At 37.8% G+C, this 25,844-nt stretch overlaps 1 protein-coding gene across 2 annotated transcripts in view; it reads left to right on the forward strand.

Annotated features, from left to right (window-relative positions):
• The first annotated feature begins 1,538 nt into the window (after window positions 1–1,538).
• The window catches only part of SLC5A7 (solute carrier family 5 member 7), a 29,743-nt gene continuing 5,437 nt past the window's right edge, over window positions 1,539–25,844 (forward strand). For both annotated transcript variants that reach the window (XR_014315567.1, XM_082745422.1), the window contains exons 1-7: window positions 1,539–2,048; window positions 3,359–3,587; window positions 9,053–9,166; window positions 9,911–10,066; window positions 14,909–15,057; window positions 18,211–18,354; window positions 22,127–22,280. Coding sequence is in view for 1 of the 2 variants with exons in the window: in XM_082745422.1 (XP_082601548.1) it covers window positions 3,410–3,587; window positions 9,053–9,166; window positions 9,911–10,066; window positions 14,909–15,057; window positions 18,211–18,354; window positions 22,127–22,280 (895 nt within the window). In the remaining variant the exon portion in view is untranslated. The remainder of the gene's footprint in view (window positions 2,049–3,358; window positions 3,588–9,052; window positions 9,167–9,910; window positions 10,067–14,908; window positions 15,058–18,210; window positions 18,355–22,126; window positions 22,281–25,844) is intronic.

Raw genomic sequence — 25,844 nt, forward strand, 5'->3', positions numbered from 1 at the left:
ATTAAATTAACCTGTGGCCAAAGTCCAGAATCAGAAATTGACTTATATATAACTGTCAAAAACAAAATCAAGAATGAATGAATGAATGAATTTCTGTTGAAAAGTACTTGAGTAATGATAAGAAATTCCATCTCTGTTTTCTCTATTTCAGTTCCTTAAAATTGCTTAAATGCATTACCCTTCCATGTAAAAATGGGAGTTACATTGAAAGACTTTCTAAATCTTTTCCAGAAAATCAGTGAGCTGATCATTTGAACCAGATGAAAGAATTGTCTGTGCAGATCCTTCTCCTTTGTCCTAATTTCTGTTTAAATTCCATCAGCCTCTTATCTCAAACAAGGTGATTGGATGCAGTTACTGTTTATACAGAGAACAAAGCAAAAAAGTATTTATAAATTTGAAAGATATAAATTTGAAAGTTCATTTTCAAACCCAGCATAAGAAAATGGGGGATGGGGGACGCCTGGGTGGCTCAGTCAGTTAGGCTGCTGCCTTTGGGTCAGGTTATGATCCTAGTGTTTTGGGATCCAGTCCCGCATGGCACTCCTTGCTCAGCAGGGAGAGAGAGAGCTCTGCCTTTGCCTGCCATTCTGCCTGCTTGTGCATTCTCCCCACCCCCCAATCTTTAAAAAAATAAAAAGAAAATGGGGGATAGTCTAAAAATTTCACCTAAAGAGAGGTAACCAGTAATTAAAGAATACTCTTACTTATTCTATCAGCTACTAGATTTACATATTTCATTGTTCAATAGACTGCCATGGAGGAATATGGAAAAAAGGAAGAAAGTGACTAGAGGGACTTGCGGCTTTGTGACTTGTGGCTCTTCTCTCTTTTTCCATACACTCATGGATATATATAAATACACACAGATATCTTTGTCTATCAATCTAGCTATTTATCTAGATATATAAATAGAGTTATGGATGTGAACTATGTTCATGGATATATAAATAACCTAGACATTAAATATAGATTTCTAGGAATAGTTATGATAGATGATAGATCATTTTAAATTTATACAGTAGATTTTTTGTGATGCTTAATTGGATATTTTGGTAGGCAAGCAATACAGTTAGCTCTACAAGGGAAACTATGTTGTCTGGCTTGGGTGATAACTTCATTGTTGTTTTGGACAACTCTTAAGAGTCTTTCCTTTAAACCCCATTTTTAAGCAGAAGGGACATGAATTTAAAATGACTTTGGAAACCTTCCTGAATTATCTTCAGAGAACCCCTCACCAGGACAGTGGGAATCAGCCTCTACCCAGGGCGCATGGGAGGCAGTGAGAGAGAGCCCCTCTACTCCGTGAGAGATGTAAGAAACCATTTCGGGCAAAGTCTTGAAAGACAACTCTCGCCCCTTCCTCTCTGTGGGACTTCCAGCTGCTCCATCTGAAAACACGACGCTCTGAGACCCTCCCAGCCTCTCCCTTCTCGGCTAGAGAATTCTCCAACTAGAGTCGCGGGAAAGCAGAATGGGAAATGACCCTCAGGAACACGCCCTCCTTCCCAGAGGAGGGGAGAGGGAGTGGCGGGGACTCTGCCCGCACCGCCTGGGTGCGGGATACCTCGGCGGCGCTAGCCCTGAGACCAGGCTCTGCCCCAGTCCCTCGGCCACCGTCCCTCCGCACCCCCACAGCCACCTAGCGCGCGAGGGCACTGTCCCGCAGCACCCGCCCCAGCACCACTTTGCTCTGACGTCCGCCTTCCCATCTCTGACGATCACCCCTGCCGGTCGCCCTTATAAAGGGGACTTTTGCCAATACTGGGATCGATCACCACCTCGCCCGCGTCCAGCGCCCTCCACCCCAGCTCACACACCTGTCAACTCTGCGCCCGCCCAGGTTCTGGGAGACCAGGGGCTGGAACCCCGCTGCTTGGCCCTACTCCTCGCCCCTCCGCACCCCTGACCTCCGCCCCCGCGGTGCCTGGGCGGCGGCCCCGGGACAAGCCTCAGACCGCGGAGCGCCCAACCCCGCGGTGCCTGGGCGGCGGCCGGGGGACGAGCCCCAGACGGCGGAGCGCTTCACGGCGCGGCAGCCACTCCAGGTAGGAACAGAGCGGGCATCTGGGTGCGTCGGAGTCGGCACCTCGGGAACACCGTGGACGCCTCGCCGGCGTTTTTAGGTCCCAAGGACGGGGCTTTTTCGCGTCTCGGTGGGGATGTGCGGGGGTGGTCCACTGTCTGGCACCCATGGTCCTCGAAGCGCCTCGGCGGGAAAGTCCGGGCGCTGTAGAGGGACGGCGGGGGCGCGGGAGGGATAACGGGGAGCAGAGGATCCCCGGGCTGGGCGGGGGAAAGAAAGAACTTCCCCGTTCCGATGCTCACAAAAGCGGTGCGCATCCCGGCCGCTTCTTTGGCTTCCCCTGAATCCAAGGAGGCTAGCTAGTTCTTTCGCCCAAGGGTCTCATCACCCACCTGCAGAAACAAATACTTGTGTTTCTCCCAGAAACGGGCTTGTGTGAACGCGAGTGCATGAAATAGCCATGATCGCAAGGGCTGAAAAATAACAGAGAACAAGAATTCCAGAAAGTGCAGGCGTTAGAACTTGACATCTGTCTCTTAAAATTCCTGTTTTTAATACCTTTGACGTCCTCTTATATTTTTAGGCAATTCTGTATTTTTATATCGTTTTCTTGTATATACCATTAAGAGGGTGGGGAAGAGATGACAGAGCAAAGAACAATGGATGAGGAAGAAAGAGCTGGTCAAGAGGGTGTCCTCTTCAAACAATGTAACATCTTTAGTTGGTACAGTAACTTGGACCACAGGCACTTGTTGAAAATCGGAATTGATGTGTTTTTGAAACTGATGTTCCTAAACCTCCCCCCCCCCCCCGGGTATTTGCATGCCACATTACTTTTGGAACCATTCCCTGAAATTGTTTGAAAGGAGAGGAAGAGGAATGAATGAATGAGTGAATGAATGGATGTAAGATTATGTTAGATTCTCAGAGTAGTTTTACAATACCCTTTACATTACTGAATCATTCTAGATGGAATAGTAAGTTAGTTCCAAAAGCCAAATACATAATCTTTGGAAATGATTTCTTGACCAAGTTACAAGAAAAAGTTAATTTTAAATTGAAAGAATTTATTAAACACAAAAAGTGATGGTGATTGTATTTGTTCAGCAGCATTTTCTATTTTTTCTTTTTCTTGAAAGCTCAAAACAATATTAAACTGTAAATAGTAATTATAATAAAATAGTGGGCTGTGTTGGCAACTGCTAGTGTTATATATAATTTCAGTGTGCTGTTCCTGTAAGTGGTACAGGATCTCTCATGAGCCAGCTGGTTTATTCCCAGCTGCCTATGCATGCTTGGCTGGTTTTTAATTCATTACTGTGTTTTCTTCAGAAATCTTAATGAAATAGCTAGCTGTGGAAGAATCTGGACCCCTAACTAAAAATGACTTTCCATGTGGAAGGACTGGTAGCTATCATCGTGTTCTACCTTCTAATATTGCTGGTTGGAATATGGGCAGCCTGGAGAACCAAAAACAGTGGCAGCTCAGAAGAGCGCAGCGAGGCCATCATAGTTGGTGGCCGAGACATTGGTCTGCTGGTGGGTGGATTTACCATGACAGGTAGGTTCTGATGCCTCCGCTCCGTGCTGTCCACCCCTGCTTGGCTTCTCAGAATGACAAAGCAGACCTTAGCCTTTGTCCTTTGGGGATTCCTTTTGTTCACTGCTTATATATTCTAAAAATAATTTCACATTTATTTAAAACAAAGGTAAAATGTTTGCAACTCAGTAGTACTTGAACAAAATGATTTTATAATAAATCACTGGCCAGAATATCAATGAAAGGAATCTGGGCTATCTGGACAGTTTGGTGGGTGGGAACAGAGTAAAAACAAAGAGGTGGAGAAAAGTGTCTTGGTCTTACAAGTTATATGATAAAGTCAGCGTCTCATCATGTTCACCAACACAGGCACAAAGTTGTGACTTTGGGTTGTCTTAAATGATGGATGTCAATGAACATTAACTCGTGATGGCTTTCAACTGAATAAATCAGTTGGGGCAACACAATTCCAAATTGATAGATGCCCTGTTTTGAAACTTAATTCTCCCATTTAGTAAACTAATTCCCTCAGAGAAGACAATCACATATTAGGAATCCACAGCACTGGGAAAAAAAAAAATTCCAAGAACCTTGATATAAAAGGGGAGAAGCTAGGATGTGTCCTAACAGAAATGCCCCAGCCAGCATCTGCAGCCCCACTCAAACCGCCTCTGGGTTCTGAGGGTCTGATACCCCAACGTGGTTCTGTTTAAGAGGTAACTTGCTTCTTTTTTATACTCCTCTTGGTTGCAGAAAATATTTCTGAAAAACAACAATTTACAATTATATCTTTAACATTACTTGATACATATTCACTAACAATACACATTTCACTTCTGATTCTTATTAGGTTTTTAAACATTAGCAAATTAATTCACACTAACTGAAACTCTGAGGGCCCATTGGAAAATATCCCATCAGAAATTATATCCAAATGATGCCCAGTTTCAGGCCTGATGTGCTATTAAGGTGATTCATCTGTAAATGGAGTAGTTCACCAAAGCAATCCGTGAAGACTACGTCACTGCTGGCCATCTGAAACTTATCATATTCTAGAGTAGTTTATGGACTATAGGTTTTATTTTTCAGATATAAACATTTTATGTTGTTTAACTCTGTCAACTATATATGGTTTCATACGATCTTCATGAAATTCTTTATATTTGAGTACCATGAAAGGACTCTGGGGTTAAGTAAGGACACAGAGTTACGTGGTTAACAAGGACTAGAATCAGCACCAAACCCAGGTCTTCTGGCAGCCACACCCTGAGTCTCCTGCACATTGCGCTACAGGCAGACCTCCAGCTGACTGCATTCCCTTTCTTTATAAAGGTACATCGTATGTAAAGAAGACCTTTTTTACCCTCTGTTTCTGTTTTTCTACATAAACACATACAAAGAGCAAATTGTATTATGCAAAATATTTTCTGTGAAATTTAATATGCACATTTAGATAAGTACAAAAACAGAGTGAGACTCATCCATAAGACTACCATCAGCATATACATTTCCTGAAACGTTGGTATACATTTCCAGATGTTGTTTCTCTTATTATCCACCTATTGATGAACACTGTACACAACTTTACATCTTCATTTTCATTGTTTATTATACCGCAAACATTTCTTCATTGCCCTAAAGATCCAGATGTGATACTGGCATTGGAAGGGAATTAAAACATTGTGATTGTACTCCCTTCAGGTTTTTTCTGTACAAAGAAAATGAGAAGAAAAACAAAATAAAAAAAAGAAAGTTGATCTCCCTCAAAAAAACTGATATAAAGAATAAATGAGCTGCTCTATATCAAAGTCTTTGATGACTGATTTTTTTCATTCTTATAATGTTCTATTACTCTGATTTAATGCTGTATCTACTGTGTTCATAAAGGTAATATTTTAGAATTTGTTCTCTTATCATCTAGAATGATGTAACAGTCTATTAAGGTATATAGAAAAATTTGAATCATGACGTTTCACATGATGGGTCATGGTCTAGCTCATTTTTTAAAGATTTTTTTCAGTCTTTCAGGACTGAAAAGAATCGTGGTCAGTCTCATAATATATAGAAAAATTTGAATCATGATGTCTCATATGATGGGTCATGGTATAGATCATTTTTAAAAGATTTTATTCAGTCTTCCAGGACTGAAAAGAATCGTGGTCAGTCTCATCATTCATTTAAAATACGAACCGTATTACCTAAACCTGGTCAGATTCATTGATTGTATATATTTGATAAAGAATAAAGTTTAAAAAATTAAAAAATGCATATAGTTTGAAAGAATTCTTGTTCTCACTGGTGAATCTGACATGAAATATACAATCATGCAGAGCAAATTCTGGTGTAGAAGGGACAAGACTGGTAAAAATGTGAGGACTTTAACATGATAAGTAACCAAGTTGATAATCAATCATTCAGTCACCGAGTTTGTTTTGGACAAGGGAGAGGAGACCTACACAATGAAAAGTGATCACTGATAAGCTTTGTGCTCATAAGACCACTTACTTTATGCAATGAAACATTGTTGGCATGTTGTTAGCAGTTCCAGGTGCCTGGCAGGATTCTGATTCTGCGCCTGTGAGAATCATTTATTCAAGTCCCAGTTAGACACCCAGTGGAGGGGGCATCCCTATTTATTTTTATTTTTTTAATTTTTATTTATTTTAATTTTTTAGTTTCATCATATGTTTTTTAATTAATTTATTTTCAGTATAACAGTATTCATTATTTTTGCACCACACCCAGTGCTCCGTGCAATCCGTGCCCTCTATAGTACCCACCACCTGTTACCTCGACCTCCCACCCCCCCGCCACTTCAAATCCCTCAGATTGTTTTTCAGAGTCCATAGTCTCTCATGATTCACCTCCCCTTCCAATTTCTCCCAACTCCCTTCTCCTCTCTAACTCTTATCATATGTTTTTATTAACATATAATGTATTATTTGTTTCAGACGTACAAGTCTGTGATTCATCAGTCTTACATAAATACCCAGTGCTCACTACATCACATACCCTCCCCAGTGTCCCTCACCTAGTTACTCCATCCCTCCACCCCCCTTCCATCCAGCAACCCTCAGTTTGTTTCTTATGATTAAGAGTCTCTTATGGTTTGTCTCCCTCACTGGTTTCATCTTGTTTTATTTTTTTTGTTCTCTTCCCTTGATCTTCTGTTTTGCTTCTTAAATTCCACATATCTGTAAGATCATATGATAATTGTCTTTCTCTGATTGACTTTTTTTGCTTAGCATAGTACCCTCTAGTTCCATCCAAGTCATTGCAAATGGCAAGATTTCAATTTTTAATGGCTGTGTAATATTCCATTGTACATATACACCACATGTTTGTATGTTCATCTGTCAGTGGACATCTGGGCTCTTTCCATAGTTTGGCTATTGTGGACATTGCTTCAATAAACATGGGGGAACACATACCCATTCGGATCACTACTTTGGGATAAATACCCAGTAGTGCAATTGCTGGGTCATAGGGTAGCTCTATTTTCCACTTTTTGAGGAACTTCCATACTGTTTTCCAGAGTGGCTGCAACTGCTTGTATTCCCATCAACAGTGTAGAAGGGTTCCCCTTTCTCCGCATCCTCACCAACATTGATCGTTTGCAGACTTGTTAATTTGAGCCATTCTGACTGGTGTGAGGTGGTATCTCATTGCCATTTTGATTTGCATTTCCCTGATGCCGGGAGATGTTGAGCGTTTTTTCATGTCTATTAGCCATCTGTTTGTCTTCTTAGGAGAAGTGTCTGTTCATGTCTTCTGCACAGGGAAAGCCTGTTTAAATGTTCAAGAAGGATTAGAATGAGAAAAAAAGTAATAGCATTTGTTATTTGTTAACACCCATGTAAAAGCTCCCAAGCAGATGAGAGTGGATGATGCTAAGTGCACACTTGTCCACTTTAGGGTTTTGTATATAAACTTTCCACTTAAACGTGCTTAAAATTCCTTTGCAGGGAGTTCTTTTCATGTTAACTTTTAAACAATAGTACTAACCCTACAACATTTTCTTCTTTGCTTTGTATTTGGATCAAAAGTCAGATAAATTTTGGCATGAACACAATAGAGACACCTGTCTTTGACATATTATTTATTCTACTTACATTCTATGAGATGTCAGAAAACTTTTCAGAGTCAAGTTTTAGTCCCAATTGGATGATCCTTCCTAGTATTCAGACTCATATATGGTAAGCCAGCCTATGTTCCTTATAATCTTACACAAATTCTACAATGGATTCTTTAAAATATTTTGGCAATATTCTTCAAAGGATATAAACTATAAAGATTTAAGTGTTCCATTAACTTTAGCTTTATCATACTCAAATTCAAATAGAATAATCAAATGTGGTATTGCTTTCTCACTGAAAATGGTAGTTTATAGATCCTTCTTGGACCAACCTTGTTTAATCAACATGTGTTTTCTTTGGTTCCTTGACCTCCTCCTTCAACTATTATGCTACAGATATTCTATTAAATAATACCTGAAGAAGATAGTATTTCTTATTATGCTTCATGAAATATCAAATATCTTACTAAAAGACCCAGATTAAAACAAAGAATGAAAGTAGGTATGCAGTCTACATTAAATACTAAATGCTATTAATTGTGCCTAACTGTATGTTGGGTACTTGGGAAGGGGGAGGGGAAAACCCACTTTAGGACACCTTGGAGTAGAAGTGTCCTCTCTCCTTTAACAATTTAAGAAAGTAAGTAATATGCTATGTTGGAGAACAGATCTGCCAAAATCCTATGTACTCAGGGTGTTTAAGAAGTGGTCTTATCAATAAAAATAAAATTAAAAAAAACAAGCGCATACATCCATAACTGCACACACGTGCCCTTCTCCATTTCCACCCTGCTCCACCCTGCCCTACCCCCGCCCAGGAAGGTAATTGTGATCAATGTGAGAAGATGAATATGATTAAAATAGAAGGACCTTAAAATAAAGAAACTTGACATCATGTTATGGAAGCTGGGGGAAAAAGTTGTACTACTATTGAGAATAGAAATTTTCATATATTTTGAATATAATGTCAGACTTTGGGATATAACAATATTGTTTGAAAGTATTGATGACTAAATGGACTCAGAAAACACCCAGGGCAACACTATCCAAGAGAAATACGATGTGAGCCATAAAAAGAATGTTAAATTTTCTGCAAACCACTTTAAAGAACATGAAAAAATAGGGGAATAAATGTAAATAATAGAATGTATTTAACTCAGTACATTGCAAATGTTTTCATTTCACCAGGTAATGAACACAAAAAAATTATTGAGGCAGCTTACATTTACTGTTGCATAGTCAGTCTTCGAAATCCAATGTGTATTTTATACTCAGAACATTTCAAACCAGACTAGCTATATTTCAGGAGCTCAATAGTCACAGGAGGCTAATGGGGACTGTGTTAAACTGAGCAGGTCTAGGGTATGATAGGTATGGTGGCGTCTTTCCCTCACTGTTCATTCTATTTCAGCCACCTGGGTCGGAGGAGGTTACATCAACGGGACAGCTGAAGCAGTCTATGTACCAGATTATGGTCTGGCTTGGGCTCAGGCACCAATTGGATATTCTCTTAGTCTGATTTTAGGTAAGTGAAAGTAAACCTTAGTGACCCACCAGTAAAGCATAAAGAACAGGAGTACAAATAACAAGTGAAATAACAAGTCAAACTGTGAATAACTATTATGAAAAAGAAAATGTTACCAGAGATCTCTCAAGTAGATGTTACCAGAAATCAGTAACACTATGCTTAAGATTATTTGATCCCTTGATTGTGGAATATTTTTTTTAAATCCTTTGATCTATGGCAAGAGTGAATTTCTTAGCATATGATTTTTTTCCTTTCAAAAATAGTATAGAGATATCATTAACAATAAATCAACTTGAATTATATCTGAATTTCTTTTTGTAGCCACACTAAGGAAAGGTCAAAAATATTATATAACAGAGTCCCTTTTTTTTTTTTTTTTTTGCACTTAAAATACATTCATTGATCGTGTGCTTAATCAGAGTCTGAATGCTATGCTTGGTGATACAAAGGCATTTTCGTAAGTCCCACACCGGTCCATGTTTTTCAACCTACATGCCTTGGATACCATTCAGTGTTCCTTTGGATGAGTACAATGACAAACGTATTAAGAAATGCATGTTTGGTTGCTACATATGTCTTGGCTCTGTACTCACAGTATATTTCAGACTCGTTCTTCCACACATATCAGTGTTCTAAAAAAATTATTTCCCTTGAGAAATTATAGCATAGTAAAAAGTTGGCAAATACTATTACATTATGAATTTTTTATGTTCTCATAAACACTTGTTTAATTTATTTTAGGTGGTTTGTTCTTTGCAAAGCCTATGCGTTCCAAGGGATATGTGACCATGTTAGACCCATTTCAGCAAATCTATGGAAAACGCATGGGTGGGCTCCTATTTATTCCTGCGCTAATGGGAGAAATGTTTTGGGCTGCTGCCATTTTCTCTGCCTTAGGTAAGGACCTCTGCCTTTCTCTGGTTAATGGAACATCACATACCCAACTTTACCTGAAGTTGGGCCAGGCCACCTGAAGCCTCCCTCATCTTGATGAATGCAACCATCTCCGTGCAGGGCTCCTCCTCTAGTCTACACATAGTACAGACTCATCCTTCTAAAATGCAAATCTGCTCAAGTCTCTTTACTGATCCTTTCCAAACTTTTAAGTGAGTGCATAAAGCTTTTTATGACTTGGGCTCTGATTCCTCTCACTATCCCTCCCTTCCTTCTTCCATAACTCTAGACTTCACCTCCTCTCTTGCCTCTAACACTGTGAAAGTCCAGGTGCCCTCTACTTTGGACTTGTTCCCCCTCTGCCTTTTTGACTTCCGCCTAACCAACCAGAAAATGTCCTTTAGTCTTCTCTTAGACCTCATTTACTCGAATCATAATCTTGACCTTGCTGGATGACTTTCCTGTGGGCTTCCCTAGGCACGTGGAATTCTCTTTTCATTGGACTTGTCACTTCGTGTGACTATGTGCCTGTTTATCTGTATCACACCCAAAACCAACCTCACAAAAGGGATTATAAATTTCTTGAAGGCAGGATTTGTGTCTTGTTAATAGTTGTAATTTTATCACAAATAAATGAATGAGTGAGCAAATTATCTCTTTCTTCAAAAGAGAAGAAAAACAATGATACTCCTTTTCTCAATGTAATCCTAAAGTACTGAGTTGTAGACATGTTTAGGGATCTAGACAATGAACTTAGAATCCAATTAATGCTAAGGGACAGCCCATCCTGGGCTCACTGATTCTCAGCCCACATGTAAGGTTTAGAAAATGAGAGATTTCAGTGGGATATTGGGAGATCTTCAGCCAGGCTTAATAACCTGCCTTTTGATCAAGGCGAAATATAAACCATTTCACTGAGCATTGATTTCTTTCTTGAAGATCAACAGGGTTGGAAGTTCCACCACTCTCCTCAGTGAACTATGTGCATGTTTGACATCCAGGCATCTGTGTGTGTTTCTCCCCATCATTTCTTCCAAAGGAAGATAAAGGGCTTCAGCCTACAGTTAGACCCCAAGTGGTAAAACCAAAAGTAAGATGAATGTCCTTCTACAGTATATATTCCAGACCACAAACTTGTCTACTGGCTTTAGTATTATCATCAGATCTGACCTCTATAATATCAGATATTTGTTTATGTTACCTTTCACTCCTTTCTTTTTCAGATTCCCATATAATCTTACCTTCTTGGTCTTCAACTGTAAAATGAAGGGATGATTTGATGTAGAAAAGAAGAGAGTTTGATAACTATAAAATACTGTGTAACTCAGTGGAAAATGTTGCACATTCTTGGTGCAATATAATAATACTCCACAGTTACAACTGCACTTATATCCTAATGAAATTATGTGTAAAAATATACCTCCCTTCCCACCTTGTTCTCATTAGCCAAGAAGCAATGGGTAGTTTATTTGTCATTAGTTTCAACACTAAAAAATGCTGATTTTAAGACAAGCTGCCCGCTGAGGTATTTTAAAAGGAGTAGGCTGAATAGCTAACAGAACACAAAATGTTCACTCTCATGGAATAAAGATCAATTTATATAATAGAGCCCTAAGGAGAGAATTGAATTAATAAACTAATATTTCTCTTTTTTAAAAAGGTTGGGTTTTTTTTGTTTTGTTTTGTTTTTTTAAGAGAAAGAGAGCATGAGCAGGGGGAGGGGCAGAGGTGAGAGAGAAAGAAGCAGACTCCCTGCTCAGCCTAAATGAAGAGTCACTCAACCGACTGAGCCACACAGGTGCCCCAAATAATATTTCTAAAGTATTTTGGAAATATAAACTTGACCTAAACTCTAAACTCTAAACTTTGCTGCAATTAGTTATTTTTGTATATGTGTGTGTGTCTATGTCTGTGTGTGACAATATATATGTATAGATATAGATATAGATATAGATATATAGATATAGATATATCTCCTTCTCTACATAGATGCATACACATCTCAAACAACATGTATAAAAACACTGCTGCTATTCCTCGAAATATATGCTCTGGTAAAAAGAATGTGCATTTTTAGATTAACATTTTTTTCAAAAATTATAGTTGGACTTAATGCAAAATTAGCGTTTATTAGAAATAACTTGGAATGCTTAAGAATAGACAAATATAAGATCTATTACCACCTTCCTGTGAATGTGCTTAGTTCACCACTGAAACTTAGAAGAGAATTTTAAACTGTCTTTTTGACATAAATGCACATCCTTTATATGCAATTTTTTAAAGATTTTATTTATTTATTTATTTGACAGAGACAGAGATCACAAGTAGGCAGAGAGGCAGGCACAGGGGTGGGGAAGCAGGCTCCCCACTGAGCAGAGAGCTTGATGCAGGGCTCTATCCTTTGACCTGAGATCACAACCTGAGCTGAAGGCAGAGGCTTTAACCCACTGAGCCACCCAGGTGGTCCTATATGCATATTTTTTTTAAAGAAAATATATATTTAGGAGTGCCTGGATGGCTCAGTCAGTTAAGCATCCGACGCTTGATTTCAATCCAGGTCATGATCTCGGGGACATGGGATTGAGCCCTGCATCAAGCTGCACACTCAGGACAGGGTCTGTTTAGGATTTCTCTTTCCCTCTCCTTCCACTCTTCTCTCAACTCATGCACTCAAAGTAAATAAATAAATAAAACCTTAAAAAAATATATGTTTATACTTCTCAAAACTCAAATTCAGTGAATACTTATAACTTTATTTATAGTATGTTTATTTTTATGGTTGCATGAATAAAGTAATATTTCATAACAGATCTGGAAGTATAAACTTATTTTATTCACTACAAATGATGGAGTCTTTAGAAAATATTTTTGAGAAAAAAATTTATCCCAATCTTTATAGTGATAGGAAAGCTGGTGACTTCTTTAAAACCACTGAGTTGCAACCAAATGATAGTATTTACCAATATCTAAATCTTTAGGATCCTCGTCTAGTGCTCTTTCTTCTATAGCATGTAGCCTCCCACGCCACCTTTTGGAGGTGTAGCATTAGTAAAGGTAAGACTTACTAATGGGTAGAAAATTAAACAGCAGCCCAAAGAGGCAGGATAATAATTGTACTTTTCAAAATTCATGAGATATGGCTTAGAAATGTTGTTATTAAAGGAGAAAACCAGACCAAAAGAATGGCAAAGAATTGCAACTAAAGTTTCAACATGAAGTAAATAATTGCAGGGGAAAAAATGCTTGTTATGTTTCTATACAAGAATAACTCAATTATCCAAAGTCACTTCTAAATAATTGAAATAATTGACTGCATTCCCTTGTCTTCATCCTCCAATTCCTTACCAGACTTTTCCTTTTATTAATTATCTTTACTCAAGAAAATAATTTTGTTAACCAAATCCAAAGTACTAAGAAAAAAAGTCTTGAAAAATATTTATATTGTTATCTTTGATATAATATATATTATTTGCCCCTTCGCAAAATGGATTTTCATCTCTGGTAGGTTGCATACACTGTTAGCATGCAATTAAGGGATGGTAGCGGTAGCAGAACATAAGATTGCAATTAAAAATCACATATTTGTTCTGTGTAGGTTAACATTCCTTAATTGCTGTGTTAGTAATATAACATATAAACTATATAACTTTGAGAACAATGGGAAAGGGTTTGTAAACCAGCAAGTGAATTCCAAACTGAAAGTCCAGGAACCATAGTGATCCAATTGTGCATTCCCTAATATTCTCACTGGAAATATAGATACTAACAAACACAATAAACAAAGTCATAACATAGGAAAAACATAAATTTTATTTATAAGGCAGATTTAAAACTCTGCTAAGAAAAAAAAGCTCTGCTAATGAAAATTACTTAGAAAGATGATGTTAAAATCTAGCAGTGGGACTGGAATAAAATTTAACAATTTTATTATTTTCTTTTACAAAATTGTCTTAAACCTTGGTACCTTTTACCATCTGTTATCTAAAAAAAGCTAACAAGGAGGCACCTGGGTGGCTCAGTTGGTTAAGTATCTGAATCTTGGTTTCACCTCAGGTTCTGATCTCATGGGTCATGAGATCAAGCCTCGAGTTGGGCTTTGCGCTCGGTGGGAGCCTGCTTAGATATTCTCTCCTTCTGCCCCTTCCCCTGTTTGCTCTCTCTCTATTTCTCTCTCAAAAATAAATAAATACATCTTGGGGCACCTAGGTGGCTTAGTGGGTTAAAGCCTCTGCCTTCGGCTTGGGTCATGATCTCAGGGTCGTGGGATCGAGTCCCGCATCGGGCTCTCTGCTCAGCAGGGAGCCTGCTTCCTCCTCTCTCTCTTCCTGCCTCTCTGCCTACTTGTGATCTCTGAGTGTCAAATAAATAAACAAACAAACAAATATATAAATAAATACATCTTTAAAAGAATAAAAATAAAAAGCTAGTGGGGTCAGAGTTAATGCAAAATGGAAAATGGGTGATTGTGCTTATTTTGAGGATATGAATAAATACATTGCATATAGCTAGTATATATCATGGAATTTTAAAGTCATGTCATGGATTTTGGGTGTCCCACATGAACAAGTTACCAAAGCATCAATTTCAGAAAGAAAGGATATTTTTAAATAATATGTATTATATACATAAGTGTATATATATATATACATATATATATACAGATATGCAAGTTATAGAGATTTTGAGATTTTTATATGAAAACTTACATTAACTGTTATCATCCAATATATTTCACATGACATGGGGAAGTACCTGCTGTCACTGAACATTCAGTATATCCTTGAACAGAAAGTGGAATCCACTTGAGTACCTTGACTACAGAATTCTCTTGTCTGCTTTCTTCAGGAGCCACCATCAGCGTGATCATTAACGTCAACGTGCAAGCTTCTGTCATTGTCTCGGCACTGATCGCCACTCTGTACACGCTGGTGGGTGGTCTCTATTCCGTGGCCTACACCGATGTTGTTCAGCTTTTTTGCATCTTCATAGGCCTGGTAAGTGGAGCCAGTCACAGACTTTCTTCTTTTACTTTCTTCTCCTTCTTCTTTCTAAACAGTAATGTGGCATTTTATATGAACTCAGCAAAAATTAATAAAAATGTTATTTTCCATCATGATTAACACATAGTAAGTCATGTAGCATTTGAAATTTCAAATTTATCAGCAAAGTAATTGGACAAAAAACTGTAGTCGTTTTCTTATTTTTTTGACAGAAAATATGCTCTCAGTTTAATTCTTAGAAAGGTCTAGAGCTTCCTTTCCTTCATGCCTACATTTGAAGGAAACCTATGTGTGCCCTTCCTTGAGTTTGAAGGCAACACATTTTACTCAGAGTTAAAATGTCACTGAGCAAGGAGCCCAATGTGGGGCTCAATCCAAGGACCCAAGGATCATGACCTGAGCTGAAGGCAGATGGTTAACTGACTGAGCCACCCAGGCGCCCCCTGCATTGGTCTCTTAATCTTTCCCTGTAATCATTTTAATTGATCCATAAGACTGTTCATAAGACAGAAATTATCCCATTCAAAAAACTGTGGGTTTCAATATTAATCTTTACTATTTGGGGGGGGGGGTTTAAAAACAAAGAAAATGTTTAATAATATAAGGCATTAACAAGATTTATCATGTATTGCTTTTAGGTCCTAAACTAGATTATGTAATATATGTGTGTTTTATTCAGTAAAAAGTGCTACATAATTATGAGACATATTATTGATACTACATTAAAAGTGCTTTTGTGTATTTTGAACACATTTTAGTCAATGATGAGCCTTTGCAAACTCAACATCTTAAATGTGAAGACTGTATTATTACACATATAACAATATCGAACATCTAGGACATAACCAAAAAAATGGCATGAGCAGTCCATGCTGGGCACTGTAGTGAGTTCATACACATGATTGTTATCCCAGCTGTGCAGCCTGTAGGGCCAGTGCCCTTGGAGAAAGGCCATGGAGAGAAGCTGAGACTGCACATCATGACTTCCTTCTCATGGATGATTAAAGCACCTTTTGAGACTTCTCTTTTTTCCTTCTTTTTCTCAGAATGAAAAGCTCTTTATTTCCATGCTTACACTAGACAGAAATGAAAAGTGAAGTCAAATCTCATATTCATTTTTTTTTTATTTTCTAGCATCTTCAATAATGGGAAGAAATTTTTAAAAGAATGGACTACAACTAAAATTACAGCTTAGCCATAAACTGACATATGCTAGCTATGATCACATTTCTTCTTTTTCCCTTAGCATCTATGTGCATGTCAAGGAATCTCATTCACTAGTAGCTTTGTTGAATTCAAGTCAATTTAATTTGCTCAATGACTCCTATTTTCTTATTTTTAAATTGTGAGAAGCAAGTGGACAGTGCTGAAATTCAGAATTCTCCTTAGCATCATCATAAACTTCCAGAAATAGATCTCTGTTTGGAACACTGGAAGCAAGTTTGGTTTGGCAATGACAGATCTCTTAGCTGATGTACTTGGTATTTTAAGAAAGGCAATGCTTGGCACCTGGGTGGCTCAGTCACTTAAGCGTCTGCCTTCAGCTCAGGTCATGATCTCAGGGTCCTGGGATTAAGCGCTGCATTGGGTTCTCTGTTCAGCAGGGGTCCTGCTTCCCCCCCACCCCTGCCTGCCTCTCAGCCTACTTGTGATCTCTCTTTCAAATAAATCAATAAAATCTTTTTTTTTTTTTTTTTTAGAAGAGAAAGAAAGTAGCTGAGGCACCTCGGTGGGTCAGTGGGTTAAACCTCTGCTCAGCAGGGAGCCTGCTTTCCCCTCTCTCTCTTCCTGCTGTTCTGCTGGCTTGTGATCTCTCTCTCTGTTAAATAAATAAATTTTAAAAGAAAGAAAGAAAGACAGACAATGCCAGGGGATGAAGCTACTTACTGATGATATATGTAATTTCTTTTTTTTTTTTTTTTGATATATGTAATTTCTTATTGCCTTTCATGAGACCAGAACTTAAAATACATGGGACTCTAAATCAAGCATGCCTGCATAAAGGTGATGGGACAAATACCTGTGCGGACAGATGTTAGAGTGGTTTTCTTCTACGAAATGTGACTAAACTGGTGAGGAATCGAGTTGTCTTAGTTACTAGTTAAGAGACAATTGACTTGACTGAGTAAAAGGCCAAGCTTGGTTTGTTTTCCAAGCTGCAAAAGGCTATACATGCATATATAATTAATGAATCAATTCACACCTTAAACTATCTCCTTTTCTCAAATTCTCCAATTCTGTTGATCTTATCACCATCCTTGGAGCCCCACCACTGTAAACTTGAAGTTCATCTGTTCATTTTCTCTCTCTGAATCTCTTCCTGCTATAATCCAAGGGCTGCTCAATCTCCCTTCAGAACCCTTTTCAATACCAGTGTCTTTCCATTTCCAATATGATGGCTCTATTTAAGGCTTTTATGTGGGTCATTTTAGTGCACCTACTATTTTTCCTGATTTCTCCTTCTCCTAAGCTCACTGTTTACATCTACGATATTAAAATGCAGATGAAATCTACTAAAATCTTTTTACAACTCAGGAGAAATGCCTCCAGTTGCTACAGAACAAAATATAAACCCCTTTGCTTTCAAATCAAATTTCTTGCCATGTGTTTGTTTATCTATCCCATTTCCCTAGGCCACTCCCATGTCAGCACACCTTGTCATGCAGAAGATCTGAGGGCTCACCCCATAGGTTGTCCTCTTTACCTTGATCCACATAGAAGGCCTCCCCATTCTGTTCCTTATTTTTTATTAGCACTGGGCTCATCCTTGGAGTTTTGTCTTTTCCACCAAATTCTCAATCAGATCTTTCCTTGTTATTTTAATAAACGGACATCTTTCTCTAATTCAAAGAAAACATGAAAAGTTTATATATCGATATACTTCATGTTCTTAAATTTAATGTTTTCTTCCCAAAGGTTGGCTGACTGCTTCTATAACTGATAGGACATGATGTAAATAAATGCACGCATAGGTAATATATTACTCTAACTTTTTAAATCAGAATTTCATGGCGTCCCACAAAGAGTGTGATTCCAGGTTCTTCTCTGTCTGAACAAAAGGAAAAACTGAGCTGTGTGGTCTATGAAAAAATAAAATGTGTGGCAAAAGTCGTAGCTTAACTCTGTCATACCCCTCTTTGGTTGCAGTGGATCAGCGTCCCTTTTGCCCTGTCACATTCTGCAGTTACTGACATTGGGTACACTGCTATGCATACCAAGTATCAAAAGCCTTGGCTGGGGACCATTGAATCATTTGAAGTCTACACTTGGCTTGATAGTTTTCTGCTGTTGGTAAGTAATGCCCTTACCTGAGGACTGCAATCTCATTTTTCCTAAAATCAAATACATTTTTAAGATTTAAGTCTTGTATGTAAATTTCACCTACTGGCTCACATCTCTTTCTGCACTGACTTCTTCTTGTTGGAAGATGGGGCCACTTACTATGGCAGCTGACTAGTGTCAAAGTAGAGAGAAAGTGAAGCCTTAAAGGGAGAATGTCTATAGTGTGATGTATGGTGCATCCATATTTCAGTTGTGCTGTAAGTCAGAAACAGCATGCCCTACCCCCAGAGACTTCCCCAACCTGGGGCCATGCCATCTGAAAGTTTTAATCTGTATTTTGGAGTAAGTAACCCATTTAGTCCCTAATTACTGATAAACAAATTATTGTCAAAAGGCCTTTAGTGCGCATAGAAGTTGGGAAAAGAGGTGTCATTCAAGAAAGATGCCAACAAAGAAGCGCTGGGAAGTCAGAGACAGCTTAGGAACATGCAGAACTTTGGGGTGAAGGTGTTGGTAGTGAGACGTGGGGCACAGAAACAATAAAGGCAGATCACAGATTGACAGAAGAGGGGAAAGCCAAAAGAACCTGCCATATTTTGTGATTTTGCTAACTGGAGGAGTTACTTACAAAAATAAAACATTGTATTTAATTTCAAAATAAATAGATTAATGTTTATATCAAAGTGAAGGGGAAATTATTTTTGTTTCCTTTTTAAAGGGCTCACGATATTTTGTGATTTTACTTTGTATTTGTTGCACTTTGCTAAATTTCAGCACTTAAAGTCAATGTGTCTGTCCCAGTAGAAAAATTCCTGGTAAGGGGCGCCTGGGTGGCCCGGTGGGTTAAGCCTCTGCCTTCGGCTCAGGTCATGATCCCAGGGTCCTGGGATCGAGCCCCACATCCGGCTCTCCGCTTGGCAGGGAGCCTGCTTCCTCCTCCTCTCTCTCTGCCTGCCTCTCTGCCTACTTGTGATCTCCATCCGTTAAATAAATAAATAAAATCTTAAATAAAAAAAAAAAAAAGAAAGAAAGAAAGAAAAAGAAAAATTTCTGGTAAGAAGACAGGAAAACATGTAAATAGGCTGTTTCCAGTGGTGGGGTGATTATGAATTGAATGGAGAAAGGAGTTAAATATAACATGTATGTGAAATTATATCTGCATGGCAGGGTATATTTATGATGATATGGAGGAGATTATGGCACTCAGGGAAGATAGGTAGTCTGTTGATAATCACACCCTTGTCTGAGAGGGATTGAAATAAAGCATCAAGACCCTGAAGTCATTTCTCCTACACTACACTTTAGTCCTCAGATTTATTAATCTTCAAAATAATGTATTATATCCAATGACAGCTAAAGTTTCTTCCATCCCCAGAAAATTATATGGCCAACTCCTGTTCATTCTTCAAAATGTAGCATAAGTGGTAGTGAAAGTCGATGTTGAATGAATGAGTGAGTGAACTGTAGAAGTATGCCTCGAAATGTTTCACCAAGGGTCTCTGATCTTCCAACTGTCTCCCTGAATTTCCACTTGTCATAAATGACTTGTGGAGTCCTACTCTGGATACCTCTGAAGGATCTCCCAGCCCCACCTTGAACTTGCTCGCTGCTAGCAGTCCTCTCCTGGCCTATTGTGGTAGCCCTTTACAGTCTCCATGTAGCAGCCAACCTGCGTCTCACTTGTCCTAATCCATCTTCCACCTTTCACATAAGGGCTTCTGTTTGTCCTTGGAGGTCAGATTTTACCTTACTTACAAAGCTCTGATGACTTAAATGTCCAGAGAGTTTGGCAAAAAAATTAGAGTGTTTCAATTCATACAGGCATTGAAATTATTGGTGAATATTCATTGGCATAGAAAATGTTAGTGATATTCATACAGTCCTGACTTGTAATGGTTTGACTTAACAGGTTTTCAGCTTTGCAGTGGTGAGAAGGCGATAGGATTCAGTAGAAACCATACTTCGAATTTTGGTCTTTTCCTGGGCTAGCAGTATGTGGTATGATCCTCTCTCGTTGTGCTGGGCACCAGCAGCCAGCCACAGCTCCCAGTCAGCCATGAGGGTGAACAACAGATACACTGACAAACATTCTGAACCCATACACCAAGCTGCTATTCACTTTAGGTATAGTATTCAATGAATTATATAAAATAATCAAGACTTCATTACAAAGTATCTAACATTTATTAAATGACTTGCCAAACTATAGGCTAATGTCAGTGTTCTAAGCACGTTAAGGTAGGCTAGGTTGAGCTATGGCGTTCAATAGTTTAGGTGTATTAAATGCATTTTGGATTTTGACTTCAGATTTTTTCAGTTTACAATGGGTTTATTGATATATAACACCAACATAAGTCAAGGAAGATCTATATTGATTTAACATGTTACAAACCAAAGGAAAAGTTTTGGAAGAGTATAGACTTGAGGCATGGATTATGAATTTTAGAATTTCTTCTTTTACTTTTTTTTTTTTTTTTTTTACTTTTGAACATGTATAGCTTTTATATGAGGAGATTATCCTGGAATCAATACATGACAAGCACTCTCAGCACAGAGGTGAAAGTGATAAACAATACATCCCAGAATTTAGAGCCCAGTGAGAGAAGACAGGCAATTAAAGAAACAGCTTCAGTACATTGGAATATGGAAATTCATTCACCAGTTCACTCATTCATATGATAAGTATTTATGGAACACTGACTCTAAGCAAGTCAAAGAAACATGGCTGTAATCATAGGGAAGGTATTCCCCAGCCTCCTCTTTAACCATTCCCTAACCTTTAATTAAACTAAAGAAACAGTGATCTCAGCGCTGCTTCATTGTTTTTCTTTCTTCCTTTTTCACACTGAATTCTCTGCTAGGTGCTTTCTTCTCTCTCCATCTCTACCTTGTGATACCCTCTCAATGCTTAAGAACTGACTCCAGGTCAATTCTGTAGGTTTTCCTGATTACTATGCAGTTGTCCTTCCTCCCACTTTTCCCCTGCCTCTGTTAACCCTAATTAATTAATTGTTCTCAATTTTCTTCCCATTCATACATCCTTATAGAAGGCAACAAATTACATTACAGTTCACTGTCTTCAAAACTTTTATGATTGTATATCCTCAATAAGAATTTTAAGCATACTCCTGATGTAGGTATGTATAGTTATGAATTACTTACACATAGTGTACTAATATGTTATATCATTTAATTGAAAAAGTAACATGTAAGTATGAGGTAAAAATGAGTATAAATAGAAATTCTAATATTTCCTTTGATGCTCTTTATATTGTCTTGAGCACCCTGCACACCCTGCTTTGGAAAATGCTGCATTTCATTGACTCTTCCAGTGAACAGGGAGCTCCAGAGCAAGAACCATTCCCCTCAAAACCATCATACTACCTGGTCCAGAAATATTTATTGGGTTTTATTAATTCAAATTAAAGTTACTCCTTTCAGAATCTTAATTTTTTAAAAATAAAATTATGATGGTTAAACCCTCCAGGTGAAAACAAATTGAAGAGTTCTGGATAGTTGTAGTGCAGTTTGAAGTAGGTAAATTAAAGAATAGAAAAGATTGGGCTATGTAACGATGAAGGAAAAATCTTCAGGAAATTCTGCACAGTTGAAAACAGGACAACAACATGACTGCAATTGAGGTGTTTGGCAGGTAGGACCATTTACATAAGAATCATACATATGACTATTGTGAATGTGACTATTAAAAAATCTTATTTCAAAATCCTAATACATATTGCTCGGCTCCAATTCATTCTGAGTCTCTTTTGTTCCCATGCAGATGCTGGGTGGAATCCCATGGCAAGCCTACTTCCAGAGGGTCCTCTCTTCATCCTCAGCCACTTATGCTCAGGTGCTGTCTTTCCTGGCAGCTTTTGGATGCCTGGTGATGGCTCTACCAGCCATACTCATTGGGGCCATTGGAGCATCAACAGGTATCTCTCTTGGAACTCCACTAACTGACCCACTGAGATTTCACTGAAATGACCAATTACCACCCAGCTCCCCTCCCTCTCCCACTTATCCTCTTACCTCCACTTAGTTGAATGTTTCTCATCATATTCATATAGAGACCTTTATTATAGCATTCAAGTAATTGTATTGTAGCTCAGTGTCTCCAGTTTTTAATGCTCTCCCCACCAGTAAAACATATGTGAGCATACCCCTTCATGTTGATATACTTATCAATTGTGTATATGTAATTCTGTCAACAGTGGTTCTCAACAAAAGTACACATTGACATCATCTGGGGAGGAGAAAAGATGCTTTAAAAAATAACTCTTTCTACCCTACCCCACAGGGATTATATTTTAATAATATAAGGTGGAGCCAGAGACTAGGGTTTTTTTTAAAGCCCCTTGGTTGGTCAAACTTAACCTGATTTGAAATCTACTGGCTTAGAAATTTAATAACACCTAAGGACCAGTTTGAACTTGAGATTTTCGCTTTATATTTGTAATCGTTTGTTAATTAAGAGTTTTCTTTCTTGGAGAAATAAACCAATAAGTGTGCAGGTAAAGGTAAAATTAAGGCACTGAGACTTAGAGAATAATTTATTCAAATTTGGTAAAAAGAGCATCGTAAGATGCTTATCTCCTAGTTAGCCTCTATCTAAAACATTTTTAAAATATCACCCTTAATTTAATTGAAATTGTTAATTATTCCTGACACTTACATATCTATGCTATATAACTTCCATGAGCATTCATGAAAATACATCACAGTAACCCAAATTCAAAGAATTCCTGTAGGTAGATATCATTAAAACAAACTAAAGAAGTTTACCCCTCACTCCACTGTGTTTTGTAGAGATGTTACAGGGTGATAAACTCACCGCTATTTTGATTTTCAATTAATAGAGCTACTTACTGGATTATGTAACATTTACAAGAGCAGTCATGGGTCATGTGTATATTTTCCATTCCAATTGTTCCTTCATGACATAAGCAAACACTTAAAAAGATGACTGACAAAGGTCATTGTGTGTCTTAGAGCAAAAGATAGCACTTATGTCAGTCACAATCAGAAAACAGATCTGACTTCTGTCTGTGTGTGGGTGTGCCTCTGTGTGTGTGCGTGTGCGTGTGTGTGTGTGTGTGTGTGTGTTGTAGGACAACAGACAGAAAAAAACGAATGTGAACTCTGTTTTTTTCTTGGATTGAGCACACATTCTTGGTTGTTATTTCTGGCACCATAATAGTCTCAATGAATGTATAAAATTGGCTTCAACAAAGTATAGCTTTGAACAACCATAGTAGAAAATGGAGGAAGAAAAAAGTGGTAAGATCCAAGGGAAACTACTCTTATTTGCTCCTGGAATTATACCATCAAAGTTCAGCAAATAAAAAAGGAGCAATATTAATGTACATTTAAAGATTACATTGTATTTTTCAGTACACAATAGTATGAGTAAACAGTACTGGGTGTTATACCCAAACTATGAAGCATGGAACACTACATCAAAAACTAATGATGTACTATATGGTGAAAAATATAACACAATAAAAAAAGAACTATATATTCAAAGATAAACTTATTTTTTTTGTTTGTTTTCACCATGATTTTCTCTATCATGCATGGTGCACAAGGTATTTTTGTACCCTTTACAATAAAATCTTAATGGCCATTTTCTACTTAATAAGAAAAAAACAGATTAATTAGCACAATGCAGAATTTCACTAGCTAAAAAGTCAGTTTGAAGATGTAATTTCTTCTATGAATTGTAGAGTTCAGCAGACCAACTCATCATAAAATGTAAATAATCTTATACCTTATTTTACTAGTGGTTCATCTCAGATTCTGTTGAAAAAGAATAATATTAATGTTGGTGAGTCTTCGACTGGTAATAGATAGGTTTGTATAAGTCAAAACACTTGGGGTTTTGGCTGCATTTAAAAGAATAATGAAAAATTTTGGAAAATAATGCTGATAGTGTTTAATTGATCATGCAACACCTTCAATTACAATAAAAAGACATAAACTTTCTTAACCAAAAAATACAGTGTCTTATTTTCCTTGTAGTATCAATATCAGATATAATTTCTAAGTTTCAAGCTTAAAAACTTGAAAGCACATTTTCTTATTTTATTTTTTTCAAAAAACCTTTCATATATTTGAAGAAACTACATGTTGTTTACTTTGGCTTTGTGGTTTTAAAAAACATTTTCAGGCACATATATATTATTTATTTTATAAAAATGTAGTGGTTGCACAATTTATGTATGTAATTTCTAAATCAGCTTCACATTGTTATTTTGTGAGATAAAATAAACTGGTAACACTCTGTAATAAAATTTTACTCCAAAGGTTAATATATTGCACTAACTATAATTGGTGACTTCCCAGACTTGGCAAATCATATCATCATTCAGACCTATGCTATCAGAATCTTTCAGGATATTCTGCATTGTAAAGGCATGCCTGAGAGATCCCAATGTTCATTAAGGCTTGTGAACCACTGAATGAATCCAGTGATGATTCTTCTTTCTTCTTCTTGCTTTATTAAAATCAAGCACTAGGGACGCCTGGGTGGCTCAGTGGGTTAAGCTGCTGCCTTCGGCTCAGGTCATGATCTCAGGGTCCTGGGATCGAGTTCCGCATCGGGCTCTCTGCTCAGCGGGGAGCCTGCCTCCCCCCACCTCTCTCTCTCTGCCTGCCTCTCTGCCTACTTGTGATCTCTCTCTGTCGAATAAATAAATAAAATCTTTTAAAAAATAAAAAATAAAATAAAATCAAGCACTTTCCATTTTCTGCCCATTTCTTTCTCATCCTCCCAATGTCAAACTTGCTTTTAACATTGTTTTTAACAGCCGGGCCCACAGACTTAGAGATGCGCTGCAAACTGTTGTCTGGGCATCTCTGGTGTCCATGCCCTCCTGTTTCCTTGAGACTTTTTCTATCTTTTATGTTTTGAGTCCCTTTACACAGATTCCAAAATCCTTCTGAAGTGCAGTCTCATACCTGCACTTTCTACTCAATAAACAAGGACTTTCCTTTATCTACCATGCCCCCTGTTTCCAATAAGTGGAATCCAATGCAAGAAGGAATTTAGTTGAGGGAAAAATAATGCTGAGGGTGCTCCAAAACCAAGTTTATATACAGGAAGAGGATGGGTGAGAATATCTCCACTATTGCCTAAACATTAATGCGTGTGTGACCGAGGACTGGATCACTGAGTGTCCTCTCACATCTCCAACTGGTTGAAGAAATACTCCATGCTTTTGTCTTATAACATTTGTGTTCTGTGATTCTGTACAATTTTATGTCATAATTACAGAAGAGAAATAGGTAATAACTAGGTAGATAAATAGATAGAAAACTGATGATTGAAAGATAGATAGGCAGGTAGATGATAGATGATGATTGATAGATGATTAGATAGATGACAGATAGATAAACAGATAGATAGATAACAGGTCTTATGAATAAGGCTAAGTGTACCCAAACCCATTAGAAGCCAGGATTATATATAAGACAATGGACTTCCCACCCACTTAGAC

Source organism: Mustela nivalis (genome assembly GCF_964662115.1).
Source record: "Mustela nivalis genome assembly, chromosome: 8".
NCBI lineage: Eukaryota > Metazoa > Chordata > Mammalia > Carnivora > Mustelidae > Mustela > Mustela nivalis.